This window comes from Canis aureus, chromosome 33 (genome assembly GCF_053574225.1).
Source record: "Canis aureus isolate CA01 chromosome 33, VMU_Caureus_v.1.0, whole genome shotgun sequence".
Taxonomy (NCBI): domain Eukaryota; kingdom Metazoa; phylum Chordata; class Mammalia; order Carnivora; family Canidae; genus Canis; species Canis aureus.
The window spans coordinates 22,205,255-22,219,215 of record NC_135643.1 but is presented as its reverse complement, the minus strand read 5'-3'; the positions used below and the strand labels follow the sequence as shown (position 1 = coordinate 22,219,215).

Genomic DNA, 13,961 nt, shown 5'->3' with positions numbered 1-13,961 from the left:
TTTGTGGGAAGTTCCTGCCCTAATTTTAATTTGGGTGATAGTCCCAAGCAGTAAGTGGTCCCTTTCTCCCCAAGGAGACCCAACATGAGGTGGTTCAGCATTTCACGAGGGGGTGCCATGAAAATGGGAGAAGGGAGAAAAGCCAACAAGTAGTCAATTCTGTGATAATAAAACGGTGGTTTCTGCCTTGTTTTGGTCGTAAAGGATCAGGATTAGGGCTTCTCACCAGAATAATTTGCAAACTGCAAATAAAGTACCTTCTGGGTGTACCGAAAGACAATTTAGTGGAATATGGGTCAGGAAAAACGGTGTGCAGCTGTAATCAAAAGGGAATAAATAAAGCCACACCGTAGTTCGGGTCAAACGACGCTCCAATGTGCTCCAGAACACCTGTGCCGGAAGCGCAGCCTGGGGACTGACAGCGCGCTTCTCCCCCGACCGAAACCTCCCAAGGCTGAGGGGCCCCGAGGCGAGCCCTTGGGTCCCCGGAGCTTTTGCTGTAAACGGGCGTCCCCAGCCCCGTCCCGTCGCCCCGGCCGCCAGGAGGTCAGGGGGCAGGGCGCTGCTCAGGCGGGCGGGCGGCCGGGCCCCCCCGGCGGCGGAATCCCCCGGCGGGCGGCCGGGCTGGTATCGCCCGCCCCCCCGGCCCCCACGTTGGTCGGCTCCGAGCGTGGCGGCGCCGCGCACCGGCAGACGGTCGGCTCGGCCTCCCAGGCCCGGGAGCTCGGTCCGGGGGGCCCGGAGGGATGCGGCTCGCGCCGTAGCGGCCCGCGGGGGGCGGGGAGGCCGCCGTGAGGAGGCGGAGCTGTGAGCCCGCCAGTCCGCCCGGGCCGCCGCCGCCGCCTCGGTCCCCGGCTCTCCTCCCCGCTCGCCCCCGCACGCCCCCGCCCCGGGCCGGCTCGCCTCCGCCGCGGCCGCGGAGTCCGTCCCCCGAGCTGCGCCGCTGGAGGAAACGGAAGGAAGCGCGAGCCATGGAGGGGAACCGGGATGAGGCGGAGAAATGTGTGGAGATCGCCCGGGAGGCCCTGAACGCCGGCAACCGTGAGAAGGCCCAGCGCTTCCTGCAGAAGGCGGAGAAGCTCTACCCGCTGCCCTCGGCCCGCGGTGAGGCCCTCGGTGCCCCTGCCCCACCTGCCGCTCCCCAGGCCGCCGCGTCGCCCCCGCCCGCCCCCGCCGTCGCCCCCACCGTCGCCCCTCCGGGACCCGCGGGGCCCCCGGCCGGCCTGACCCCGCCACACCCCCGCGCGGCCGCGACTGTCCCGGGCTTGCCTTCCAGGTGCCGGCTCTCCGTGGACGGGCGAGTGTCCCCGCTTCCCGGTCGGTTTGTACGGGTCCAGCTGTCATTCTTGGAGGTCTGTCTGGCCCCATCTTAACTGAGCGGGGCTTCTTACAGGGCTGTTGGCTCGTGGGGCCCCCTCCCGCCGCATCCGCGCCCTCAGGGAAGGTCTAGGCCCCTAAGGAACTGAGAGGAATGGGGAGCTCTAGAGGCTAAGGCACAGGTCCCCGTTCCACCACCTCCAGGGCAGAAAACCCTGTTCCCAAAGCAAACATTCTGAATACCTGAGATGACATTGCTTTTCCCCGGTAGGGACTTTTTTAGAAGAGGGGAGCAAAATTTGGCATTGATTTCCTCAGTAGTATCTGATTTTGTGACACCTCAGTTATCGGTAAATCAGGCAAATCGCTAAGGAATAGTCTACTGAACGGACTTTACTTGAATTCGCCCTCTTCACGTTCTGCTCTGCAGGCTTTAAAGTAAGAGTCACAGTCAACATTTACTGAGCGCTGACCAAGTGCCAGGCCTCGTGCCCAGTGTTTCCTAGGAATTATTTCATTTACTCCTCAGAGCAGTCCCGTGTAGAGGTGGGATTCATTTGACTGGGTTTACTTATGTGTAAACAGAGTTTTTGATGGATGAATGAATGAGGGAATGAATGAGTGCAAATATTCTACCGAAGGTCACAGAGTAATTAGTAGCAAAGTCAGAATAGTACTTGGGCTTTCTAGCTCCAGAAAGCCTTTAACCACTATGCTGTATTGGCTTGCCGATTAAAAACCGTTTCACTCGAGGTTCAAGGTATTTCTGGGTTAAGAAAACTAATGACAAGTTAATAAGAATGTGAGGCTGTTTTATTTGATTGTTTTCTCGATTTTTTTTTTATATTGTTGAAGCTCTTCTATTGTTTGCTTTTCCCTATCATTTTCATTACACTGCTGTTGCATACTATACTAGAGAGGATAGGAAAAGGAAGTGAAAGGAGTTAATATTTTAAAAAATGTGGCAAAAATACGTAACGAAATTTACTTAACCATTTTTAAGCATATGGTTCAGTAGTATTAACCATTTTCACACTGTTGTGTCATAGATCTCTAGAATTTTTTCATCTTATAGAACTGAAATTCTATACCAGTGAAACAACTCCCTATTTTCCCTGTCTCCCAGGCCTTGGCAACACTGTTCTTTACTTTTAAAATTCTACTACTTTTGATACCTTATGTAAGTGAAATCATACAATATTTGTGTTTTTTGACTAGTTTATTTCACTTAGCATAATGTTCTTTAAATACATGTTGTAGCACATGATATGATTTTCTTTTTAAGACTGTATAATATTTCATTACACACACACACACACACGCACACCACATTTTCATTATTCAGTCATCTGCCAGTAGATATTTAGGTTGTGTTTATAGCTTGGCTATTGTGAATGATGCTATAAACATGGGTGTGCAAGTATCACATTGCAAGTTTCTCCTGCTTTCAGTTCTTTCACATGCATACCCAGAAATGGGATTGCTGGATCATAGTGACAGTTCTATTTTTAATTTTTTTGAGGAACTACTGTTCTATTTTCCATTGCAATTGCACCATTTTACATTCCTACCAACAGTGTGCAAGAGTTACAATTTTTCTGCATCCTCACCAAAACTCTCTTATTTGTTTTTGATAGTAGCCATCCTGAAAAGTGTGAGGTGATATCCCATTGTGGTTTTGAATTGCATTTTTTTTTAATGATTAGTGGTATTGAGCATGTTGGCTTATTTGTATCATCTGTGGAGAAATGTCTATTCAAATCCTTTGGCCATTTTTTTAAAATAATTTTTTACTTATTAGGGTGTTGAGGATAGAACTCAGGTGATTGACAGAAAGTGGCTTATGTTTTAAGTATTTATTTATTATTAATTTATTTATTTATGGGGGGTGTGTGTGCAAGTACGGGGGAGGGCAGAGGAAGAGAGATAACTCCAGCGGACTCCATGCTAAGTGCAGAGCAGGGCTCTATCCCATGACCCTTACTTAGATCATGACCTGAGCTGAAGTCAAGAGTCAGACACTTAATGGACTGAGCCATCCAGGTGCCCTTGCCCATTTTATAATTGGGTTGTTTTGTAGTTGAGTTGTAGGAGTTCTTTATATATTTTGGATATAAACCCCTTATCAGATACATGAATTGCCCATTTTTTTGCCCATTCTGTAGGAAGTCTTTCATTCTGTTTGTTGTGTTCTTTGATATACAGAAGTTAAGCTTGATGTAATCTCTTTTGTCTGTCTTTGCTCTTATCGCCTGTGCTTTTGGTGTCATATCCAAGAAATAATTGCCCATGGTTAAAATTTTTTGCATACTGTATAAATACATTGTTTCATTTTAGCCATTATTTAGTACTAGACAGTTTTAACTTAAAGCAAATAACCACTCAAGAGAATACCTTGACTTTTGAAACCTATCTCCTCTACCTACTAGCTTATATCCTTAATCTTGGGCAAGTAGGATAACCTCTCTAGCCTTCGGCTCTTTCATCTGCAAAATGGGACAGTAATGTACAGCTTTTATGAGGCTGTTATGAGAATCAAAGGAATTAATACATGGAATGCATTTAACAGTTAAGAACTCAATTTTTTTGGTATTATTTCTGTCTAACAAGTGTGGGGCTCTGAGAAACTTTAAACTTGTAGCTTGTCATTCTTATATAAGTGATTTGGGGTTTTTGTTGTTGTTCGTTTAATGCTTCATTGAGAAACTTCATTCTTTCAGTGTTTTGTTTTGCTTTGTTATTTTAACTGAGCTCTGTGCCTGACATAGCTTGAACTCACAACCTTAAGATCAAAAGTTGTATGCTGTACCGACTGAGCCATCTAGGCACCCCCATCATATAAGCAACTTGAAATCAGTCTGTTAAAGGATACTATAAGATATCAAAGCACAACATAGTTGTTGCTCTTAAAGACATGAACATGGAGAAAATTAAGAAAAATAACAGTGAAAATTAATAGTACAATGTCTTGTAAAGTCAGTCTGTGATAACCAAGTAAAGTGATAGGTTATAGTTGTGTGGTCAGAAAGTTCAGATGCAGACTTTGCCCCTGACAATTTTGTAACAAAGGACAAGTTACTTAGCATCTCTAAGTCTTTTTTGGTTATATGTGAAATGAAGATTTCATCACAGGGTTTATGGGAGCATTAGCTGAAATAGAGTTATACACAAATACTTAGTGAAGTGTTTTACATAGAATGTTCTCAGAAGATGTGTAATGGAATAATTTAAGAATTTAGGGGAAGGAAAGGTCTAGAAGATTTGTTTTAAGTCCTGAGAAAATATTTAGTGTAGAAAGAAATTGAAGCTATTGATTATAAAATTAAATTTTAAAATTTTATTTCTGAATTTCTCCTATTCTAGATTATTGTCAAATTCTTATAACTCAGTTTTGACTGGAGGTTCCTCTGATGTGTTGTTATACTAAGATGGACAAAAGAAAACATTGCATTTGACTTCTATTATTCTTGTACAGTGAATGGGAAAATGTGAGAGTAAATTCTACCTAAATTCCAAAATTTTTATCTTCTTTACATTTTATTTTTGCCAGGTGAGCAGTCTGATTGATAAAACACTTTAAAAAGTTGGCAAGAGTTTTCCTTGAGGAAAAAGCTTGATCTTCAAATGGATCTAGGACATTATTGCTTTCTATGTTTTAGTTAAAGATATTGTTTTATGGATCGTTTATTGCAATGGACTTCTAAGTGAATTGACTTTTACAAATAATCAGATATTTTCGTACTTCGAGTTTGGTTTATGTTCAAAAGGATTGATACATATGACTACTAACTACTAACTACTACATATTCTGGAAAAATAATGTCAGCAGGCAGAAAAGTAAATTACATTTTAGTTTCTTAAACTGTATATTTATTGAATTATTGATATGTTTTGGACTTTCACAGAGGGATACAATCTCACTATTTTAATGTTTTGCATTGCTATTTACTTAGTATTAACTTTAGTGTTTCATACTAATTGGGAGGCAGTTTGACTTACAGATTTGTTTGTTTTTTCCAGAAAAGAGCATTTTGATTATCTTCAAGAATTTCTTAGTAACTTGATCTAAATTGTGGCCTACAACTTCAAAAAAAACCATCCTGTGTCTGCTTTAATGAATGGGTAACTCATGTAATTTGCAACATCTATCAGCACAATAGCAATTAAAATAGTTCCCTGTTTTTTCCCCTCATGTGAGAGATATGTATATAGAGTTTTCCTTGTTTTTCTTTTGGCTACATTTTTTAAAATTTAAATCTAATAAAAAATTCAAAGTTCCGTCCTTTTGCCTCCCTCAAAATAGTAAAATAAAGCTTTTTAAACTGTCATTACACATCTGGAGTATTAACCAACCTATTCCTTTTAAGGCAGTTCCATTCTCTTTCTATTTCTGACTTAATTAAAATTTAGTGACGAGTACGAATTATAACATTCAGACCAATTATTTCGATAACATTGAGTTAAGTGTTATAAAATGATCTCCAAATTTCAGCTAATAGCCAAACTGTTTCAGATATTATAGTTAAAGAATACTGAATTTGGTTTGAACCTTAATTTAATCATGGCTTATCATATTCACAAATGAAGCTTTTCAATAATCAGATAAGTATGCAAAAATGTATATATAAAAATTGTCAGTAGCAAAATTTGGAAAGAGTATAAATATTCATTAGTGGGAATTGATTAAATAAATTGCATTGGATTCAGATACTATGTGCCTATTAAAAATGATAATGTGCCTCAGTAATTTTCCATCCACTGATCCCTTCATCCTGCTCTTTGGCCATAAATCCCCAGCTATCTTTGCTGAATTCAGAGGTAAGCCTGATTACTTCCCTATTGCAACAGTCCTGAAAAATAAATAAATAAATAGATAGATAGATAAATAAATAAATAAAGTGGATTGATATTTATTGATATAAAATGAAATACACAATGAATTAAATAAAAGTGAGTTATAAACATATGTAGATTATTCTAATCTTGTTTAAGCATACATAAAAAACTCAACAGCTAACTAGAATAACTAGAGTCAAGTATACCAAAACGGTTGAGTGATTTTCTTGTGTAGAATTCATAAGTGATTTTTACTTTGTTATGTTTTTTTTAATGAGTTGAGAAACATTACTCTTATAATCACACAAATAAAAGTTGTTTCTGGTTTGTAAAGAGGAGGAAAAGATGCATTTGTTTTTCACATCATGCATTCTTATTTTAGATTTAGTTAATGGTGGATACTCTATGCATCAGGTAGAAACTTAGTAAGTTTCATAAGTAGAAACTTAGGAGATAAAAACAGATCTTGGTTCTTCACTTTTGGATTATTCACGTAAACATTTTTAATACTGTATTAACTTTTTCACTAGTCCTAAATATAGAGTATTCCTAAATTAATTGCAGATTCCACCAAAACCCCAAAAGCAAGACAGTAGGTGTGGAAAGTGAAGGCATAAAATGATGTATAATTTTGAAAACCAAAAGTGGATGTAGTCTGGTTTGTAAGTACTGTATTTGCCCAACTAATGTTTGTAATACTACACATTGTTGCAAATGAGATCTCATGTGATAGCTAAGAACTTAATAAATCAGAAAAATCGAATATGTTCTAAATTGTGGCAGTATTTGAACTGAATCATATTACCTTCTCAGGCATTGGTTCCAGAGATTGTTAATACAGAAAACCTTGCTGATTCCATTTTTAAGATGACAAAACTGGATATTGAGACCCAGAGGTAATGGAACTTGCCCAGATTTTCACTCTTTGGAGCTAAAGAGTGGTGTGAGTGCATGTACACATGTAGCCATTGTTAAGCAGAGCCCCTATGCATGACGTAGAAAAGTTTTCTGTATAGTACAAATGTTAAAAATATAAAACAAGAGTGTGGTCCTGCTTCAGCAATATTCACCATCTAGCTATTAATCTGGAAGATGTCCAGAAAAAAACTAGATTATTTTTGTGCTAAGAATGAAAGGGAATATATAGATAACTTCTAACTAGCATGCATCGGGACTTTGTGTCCACCTGTAAATACTAAACACATAAAACCATTTTCATATCTGGCTCCACAAGTTTTAGAAAATTCATCATTTATTAGCTGAACTACTTCTGTAAAAAGATACTTCCCCTTTCCTGTCTTATGGTTACACAGTGGTACAATTCATACAGAAAAGACAAGTGCCTGATTGCTTTTATCAGTTTTCAAGAAAAGGAGTTGGTTCCCTTTTTTTCTCAAAAGCAGCTATTAGTATAGTTGACCCTTGAACAGCATGGGTTTGAACTGTGTGGATCCACTAATCAGATTTTTTTTGATAAATACAGTACAGTACTAGAAATATATTTTCTCTTCCTTCTGATTTTCTTAGTAACATTTTTCTCTAGCTTATTTTATTATAAGAATACATTAGATAACACATATAACATATAACATATGTACTAATTGACTATTTATGTTATTGGTAAGACTTCCTCCCAGTCAATAGTAGGCTATTAGTTAGATTTTTAGAGAGTCAAAAGTTAAATGGGTATTTTTAACTGTATGAGGGTTGGTGCCTCTAATGGTTGGGTTGTTCAGGGTCAACTGTATTATTTTTTAGGTCTTTGGCCAGTAGGGAAACCCCTTTAGATTTAGCTCCTCAGTACAGACAGATTCCCAATAGTCTTTAATAGTTACTTGCTGTTTGCTATAACAGAATGTTGCAGGCTCCTCTTGTACATTTTCTGTGATAGATCTGGAATCAGTCATATTCCCAATAAGCCCTGGCTTCTTTGTGTGTGTTTCAACATCACAGTCTGGAACTAGGGATGCTGTAGCTACTAGATTGTTCATTGTTTCTGGGACTTCTCAGTGTACAGACTAGGAAATAACTTTTTTTTTTTTTTTTAAATATTTTATTTATTTATTTAGGATAGTCACAGAGAGAGAGAGAGAGGCAGAGACACAGGCAGAGGGAGAAGCAGGCTCCATGCACCGGGAGCCTGACGTGGGATTCGATCCCGGGTCTCCAGGATCGCGCCCTGGGCCAAAGGCAGGCGCCAAACCGCTGCGCCACCCAGGGATCCCCTTTTTTTTTTTTTTAAAGCTGAAACAGCTTATGGGTTTATACTGTTACTTTTCATTCAAATTAAGCACTTTGGGGTATTAAACTTCTCTAGTTTATATTCCTTTTTCTTTTCTTTTTTTTTTTTTTTTCCTGGCTTATATTTCCATCCCCTTCCTTCCACAATAGTAATGCTGGTTCTCAAGGCCATGGTAAATGATAGAATATGTCATGATTATTTTTTTTTTTTTTTGCTTTTTGCCCAGCATATACATGCATAATAGTTTCAGGGTAGCATTACTAATATTACTCCACTAATACAGTTTTTAAAAATTGTTTGCATATACTCCACATTTTCCCTCTCCATTTTAAGTTTTTTTTTTAATTTTGAAATAATTTAAAATTCCTAAGAAAGTCAGAATAGTATAGACTTTACTTGTATATTTCACTCAGGCTTCCTACTTGATAAAATTTTACTTCACTTGCTTTATCACACCTTTCCTCTGTCCTTCCCTGGTGTCTCCCTCACCCCATGTATACACACACAATTTGTTCTTATTATAATTTTTCCTGAGTCAGTTAAAAGTAAGTTGCAGATATGATGTCCTGTTACCCCTCAATAATTCAGTGTATATTTTCTAAGATAGGGGCACTCTTGTATAACCATCAAATTAATGAAATTAACACATACCTCATTCAGATTCTGCCAGTCTTTCCAATTATGTCTTTGATAGCAAAAAGACACCTGCTGCATTATTTTGACATATTTTTCCCTTGACCTTGGCATTTTTGAAGAGTACAGGATAATCATTTTCTAGAATTTCCCTCAATTTTTAAAAAGATTTTATTTATTTATTCATTAGAGACACAGAGAGAGGGGCAGGCCTCCCACAAGGAGCCTGATGCTGAACTCGATCCTGGATCATGCCCTGAGCCAAAGGCAGATGCTCAACTACTGAGCCACCCAGGCATTCCACATCACCCTCAACTTGGGTTTGACTTTTCCTCATATGAATTTTTGGCAGGAATACATAGAAGTGATGTTGTTTTCTTAGTATAACATGTCAGGAGTGATATAGGCTTTATTGGATGATGCTAATTTAGATCAATTGTTTGAGGTGGTTATTATTAGGTTTCTCCATTCTAAACTTACTTTTCCCCCCTTTGTAATTAATAAATATTTTGTGGGAAAATACTTGAAACTGTGTAAATGTCCTGTTCACCAATAGGCTTTCCCCAATTCCTTTTAGCTCCATCGATGATTCTTTCCTAAATAAATTTCTAATGGTTGTCAAATGGTGATTTTCTAATTCTATCATTCCTTCTATAATGGATTAGTTGGCACTCAACTTTATTAGTTTGGAGTAATGGATTCATATTTAATCCATTACTATCATTTTTTTTTAAGATTTATTTATTTGAGAGAGAGTGCATGGGCAGATAGGGGGAGAGGGAGAGAAATCAAGCAGACTCTTCACTGAGTGGGAGAGTCTGAAGTGGGGCTCAGTCTCATGACCCATTAGATCATGACCTGAGCCAAAAACCAAGCATCAGATACTCAACCAACTGAACCACTCAGGTGCCCCCATTAGTATTATTTGTAATATTGATGCTCAGATTGCTTCAGATTTAGTCAGAAGTCCCTTCAAGTTGACTCCTGTGTCTTTTTGACATATCTTTATCACTCTTTGAGCTTCCTTACTTTCTGGCACGAAAAAAATTTCAGGTTCACTTTTTATTGTCCTGGGAATTAGCCATGGTACTTGGAAACTAAGATATATGCACTAGATAGGCTTCTTGCTACAGGGTTGGGATTGCCTTTAGGTCTTCTCAGTTGACAGAACTAAGAAATATATGTATGTGTGAATGTATGTATGTAGGTGTATATATCTGTGTGTTATATGTGTTTGTATATGGGCATATGTATATGTATAGTAATTTAATCTTTATTAATTTTGATATCAGTCCAGGATTCATTCTAGCTTTCTCCAGTTCCATATATGTAGTATCATGCTCAGCCCTTTTTTTTGGCTATAATTGTCCTCTTGGGTTCAATAAACTTCATCTAGGCTTCAGCTGCCAAAAGATAGAGAAGAGAACAGACTTTGTGTTTTTTGTTTTTTGTTTTTTTTCAAGTAAAAGACAAGCCAAAGGAAGCCCACCATTTTAAAAATATTTGAATCCATCTACAGTGTCAGAGCATATTATCATTACATATTATATGCTCTCTCTTTTAATTGTAATTTAGTCTTATCTCTGTAGGTCACTATACATTTAGTGCTCACCATCAGTCCTTATATCAATGTATTTATAATTATTTGGGATTCATGAAGCTTGTTCTCTAGTAAATTTTTAGGAAGGGCTTGTGGGGACTATGCTCCTAAGTTCTGGAATGTTGGAAACTGTTCATCTGTGGCCTTAGTGCTTGAAGTTAGTTGGTGCATACAAAGTACTTGGGTGAAATTTTCTTTCTTTGGGTATCTAAATTTGTTATTCCATTGTTTTTTGTAAATACTACTGGTAAGCAAAGTTTGATGACAATCTAACTTTCTTTCATTTTAAGTTGCTTTATCTTTTTTGCCTAGATGCTCAGTTAGTTTTAAAAGAATATATTATGGTATTGGTTATTTTGTGCCAATATTCATAGGTATGTGATTTGCCCTTTCATTGTATGGTTTGAGATGTTTTATTGGAAAAGTATTCTCCAATTATTGTTTTATTGGTTTTATTCCTATGCTTTATTTTCTTTTTTAGGAATCCTATTAAATATATGTTGGATATTCTTAAACTATTTTTAGTATTTGCCTTTTTTTTCTAACTTTTTGTCCTTTTCAATTTTTAATTTAAAAATTTTCCCCTTTTAACATTCTCTTTTGCTTATACAACATTATTTGTAGTTTATTAATTCTTCGTTTCTCCTAGTTTTTTTTTTTTTTTGAATTGACTTTCTTTTTTTATTTCTTAGTCTTTCCTGAGTTTCATCATCTAAGTTTCATCATCTAATGAATAATTCTGGGGGTTGTTCTAATTCTAATTTATGGTATATTTTCATATTATGTATAACTTTTTAAAAATTCAGCTTATTTTGAGGTAGTAGTTTATGGTGTTTACCTGTTTTGTTGGCAAGTCTTTGTGGTATGCTTTCATTGTCTTGAAAGATTTATTTTATTCCTATTTACTTTTTTTTTTCTCACAATAACTTTGTATCAGGTATCAGTTCTACCATTTTCTTTGACTTATTTTTTATGGTCATTTTTATGTGAAGTTAGTTAGCCTTTCTAAATACACAGAATTCCTTCTCCAGTTTTTGGGTAATGTTTGAAAATATGTCACCTTGCTATATAAGTTTTCTTCTCTCTTTTCTCCTTCCCCACTTCATCATGAGTTTCTTTCTTTTTTTTTTTTTTTTTTAAGATTACTTATTTATTTATTTGGGAGACCGAGAGCAAGCAAGAGAAAGAGAACGAATTGGGGGGAGGGGCAGAGGGAGAAGCAGACTCCCTGCAGGACAGGGAGCTGATGTGGGACTCAATTCCAGGACCCTGGATCATGACCTGAGCTGAAGGTAGACGCTTAATTGACTGAGCCCCCCCCCCCCCGCCCCAGGTGCCCTCAAGTTATATTTCTTAAACATGTGTAAATTTTATGGCAAAGATAACTTAGTAAAGTTGCTAAAAGAAATTTTAGGGGATCCCTGGGTGGCTCAGCAATTTAGCGTCTCCCTTTGGCCCAGGGTGTGATCCTGGAGTCCTGGGATCAAGTCCCGCATTGGGCTCCCTGCATGGAGCCTGCTTCTCCCTCTGCCTGTGTCTCTGCCTCTGTCTCTGTGTCTCTCATGGACAAGTAAGTAAAATCTTAAAAAAAAAGAAAGAAAGAAATTTTAGAGAGAGAGAGAGGAAGTACGTGGGAGCTGGGGAGAGGGGCAGAGTGAGAAGGAGAAGCAGATACCCTGCTGAGCAGGGAGCCTGACTTGGGACTCAATCCCAGGACCCTGAGTTCACGACCTGAGCTGAAGGCAGATGCTTAACTGACTGAGCCACCCAGGTGCCCTGGTTTCTTATTTCTTCTATTGCCCCTGCCCTCTTCAGCTTGGGTCCTGTTCCCAGAAGATTCTTAATGTGACTTTGTTCTGGATGAGAGTTTTGACTGATAAGCTGAGTATTTGTAGTGCCTGCAGTTTCTACGCCTTTACAAGTTTACTGTGGACCATGTCATTCACATGCTACTATAGTGAGCAAAACTCTTTTTTTTTTTTTTTTACATACTTTCCTCAGTTTTGCCTGCTGTGTTGTAACATAGACAGTCACTGTGGGTTATTTTGGAGTTCTTTTGTTCTGTGGACTGGCAAATACCCTGTTACTGTGCTCTACTTCTTCCCACACAGATGGTAAAACCCACATAGATCTTGTAGCTATTGGTGGTTCTTCCTCACCTTCTGGTATTTTAGGATTTTGTGCATTAGATTTTGGTTTTGCTATCTAATTTCTAAGGGAATTTGCTATCAGATTTTCTAAGGGAATTGGTAGAGATTTAAAATATTAGCTGCTGTCACATCCTTCTTCCCAAAATTCTCACAGAATTTTTGAGAATTTTTGTGAACTACTAGCCTCTAGACTATGCTGGCTTCTGCTCTCAAGGTTAACATTATGATTGCATTAAATACAAGCTAAACTATAGTTAAAAATTAACTATAAAAAATTAACTATATAACATATACTATACTTGTTAATAACATAGGTTGCTATCTAAGAGCCTTTCTGTATCATCTGCAACTGGATATCATAAAAACTGAATGTATGTTTTTTGTGACCTCTTGAATGCATTAGCTAGGGAAAAGATACAGTAGAAAGAAGTGTATATATATAGCATGCACACACATACCACACACACACACACACACACACACATATATATATATAATTATATGTTTGCAAATTTGCCAACACTGTTGGGGTCTTTAAAAATAAATATATAACAGGGATCCCTGGGTGGCGCAGCGGTTTAGCGCCTGTCTTTGGCCCAGGGCGCGATCCTGGAGACCCGGGATCGAATCCCACGTCGGGCTCCCGGTGCATGGAGCCTGCTTCTCCCTCTGCGTGTGTCTCTGCCTCTCTCTCTCTCTCTCTCTGTGACTATCATAAATAAAAAAATAAAATAAAATAAAAATAAATAAATATATAACAGCTTTATTGAGATAAAATTCACATACATATAATTCATTCATTTAAAGTATACCATTCAATGGGTTTTAGTACATTCACAATTGTGCAACCATTGCAGCAAACAATTTTAGGACATTTTCTTCACCTCCGAAAGAAACCCTATAATTATTAGCAGTCAATCCTTGTTTGTCCCCAATTCCAACCTTTCCTCCCCACTAGCTCTTGGCAATGACTAATAGACTTTCTTCTCTGTACAATCGTCTATTCTATACATTTCAGATAAATAGAATCATACAATATTTGTGACTGGTTTCTTTTTTACTGAGCATCTTTTCAAGTTCATCTATGTTGTAGCATATCAGTACTTCATTTTTCCCCCAAATTTTTATTTAAATTCTAGTTAGTTAACCTACAGTGCAATATTGGTTTTAAGAATGGAATTCA

General features: G+C 38.2%; 1 protein-coding gene across 2 annotated transcripts in view; it reads left to right on the top strand.

Annotated features, from left to right (window-relative positions):
- Positions 1 to 694: 694 nt before the first annotated feature.
- Positions 695 to 13,961, top strand: part of DNAJB14 (DnaJ heat shock protein family (Hsp40) member B14) — a 47,700-nt gene continuing 34,433 nt past the window's right edge. The window contains exon 1 of one of the 2 annotated variants that reach the window (XM_077882118.1): positions 695 to 1,104. In XM_077882118.1, the coding sequence (XP_077738244.1) occupies positions 972 to 1,104 (133 nt within the window). In that variant the 5' untranslated portion in view covers positions 695 to 971. The remainder of the gene's footprint in view (positions 1,105 to 13,961) is intronic. The other variant, XM_077882117.1, reaches the window with a different exon arrangement.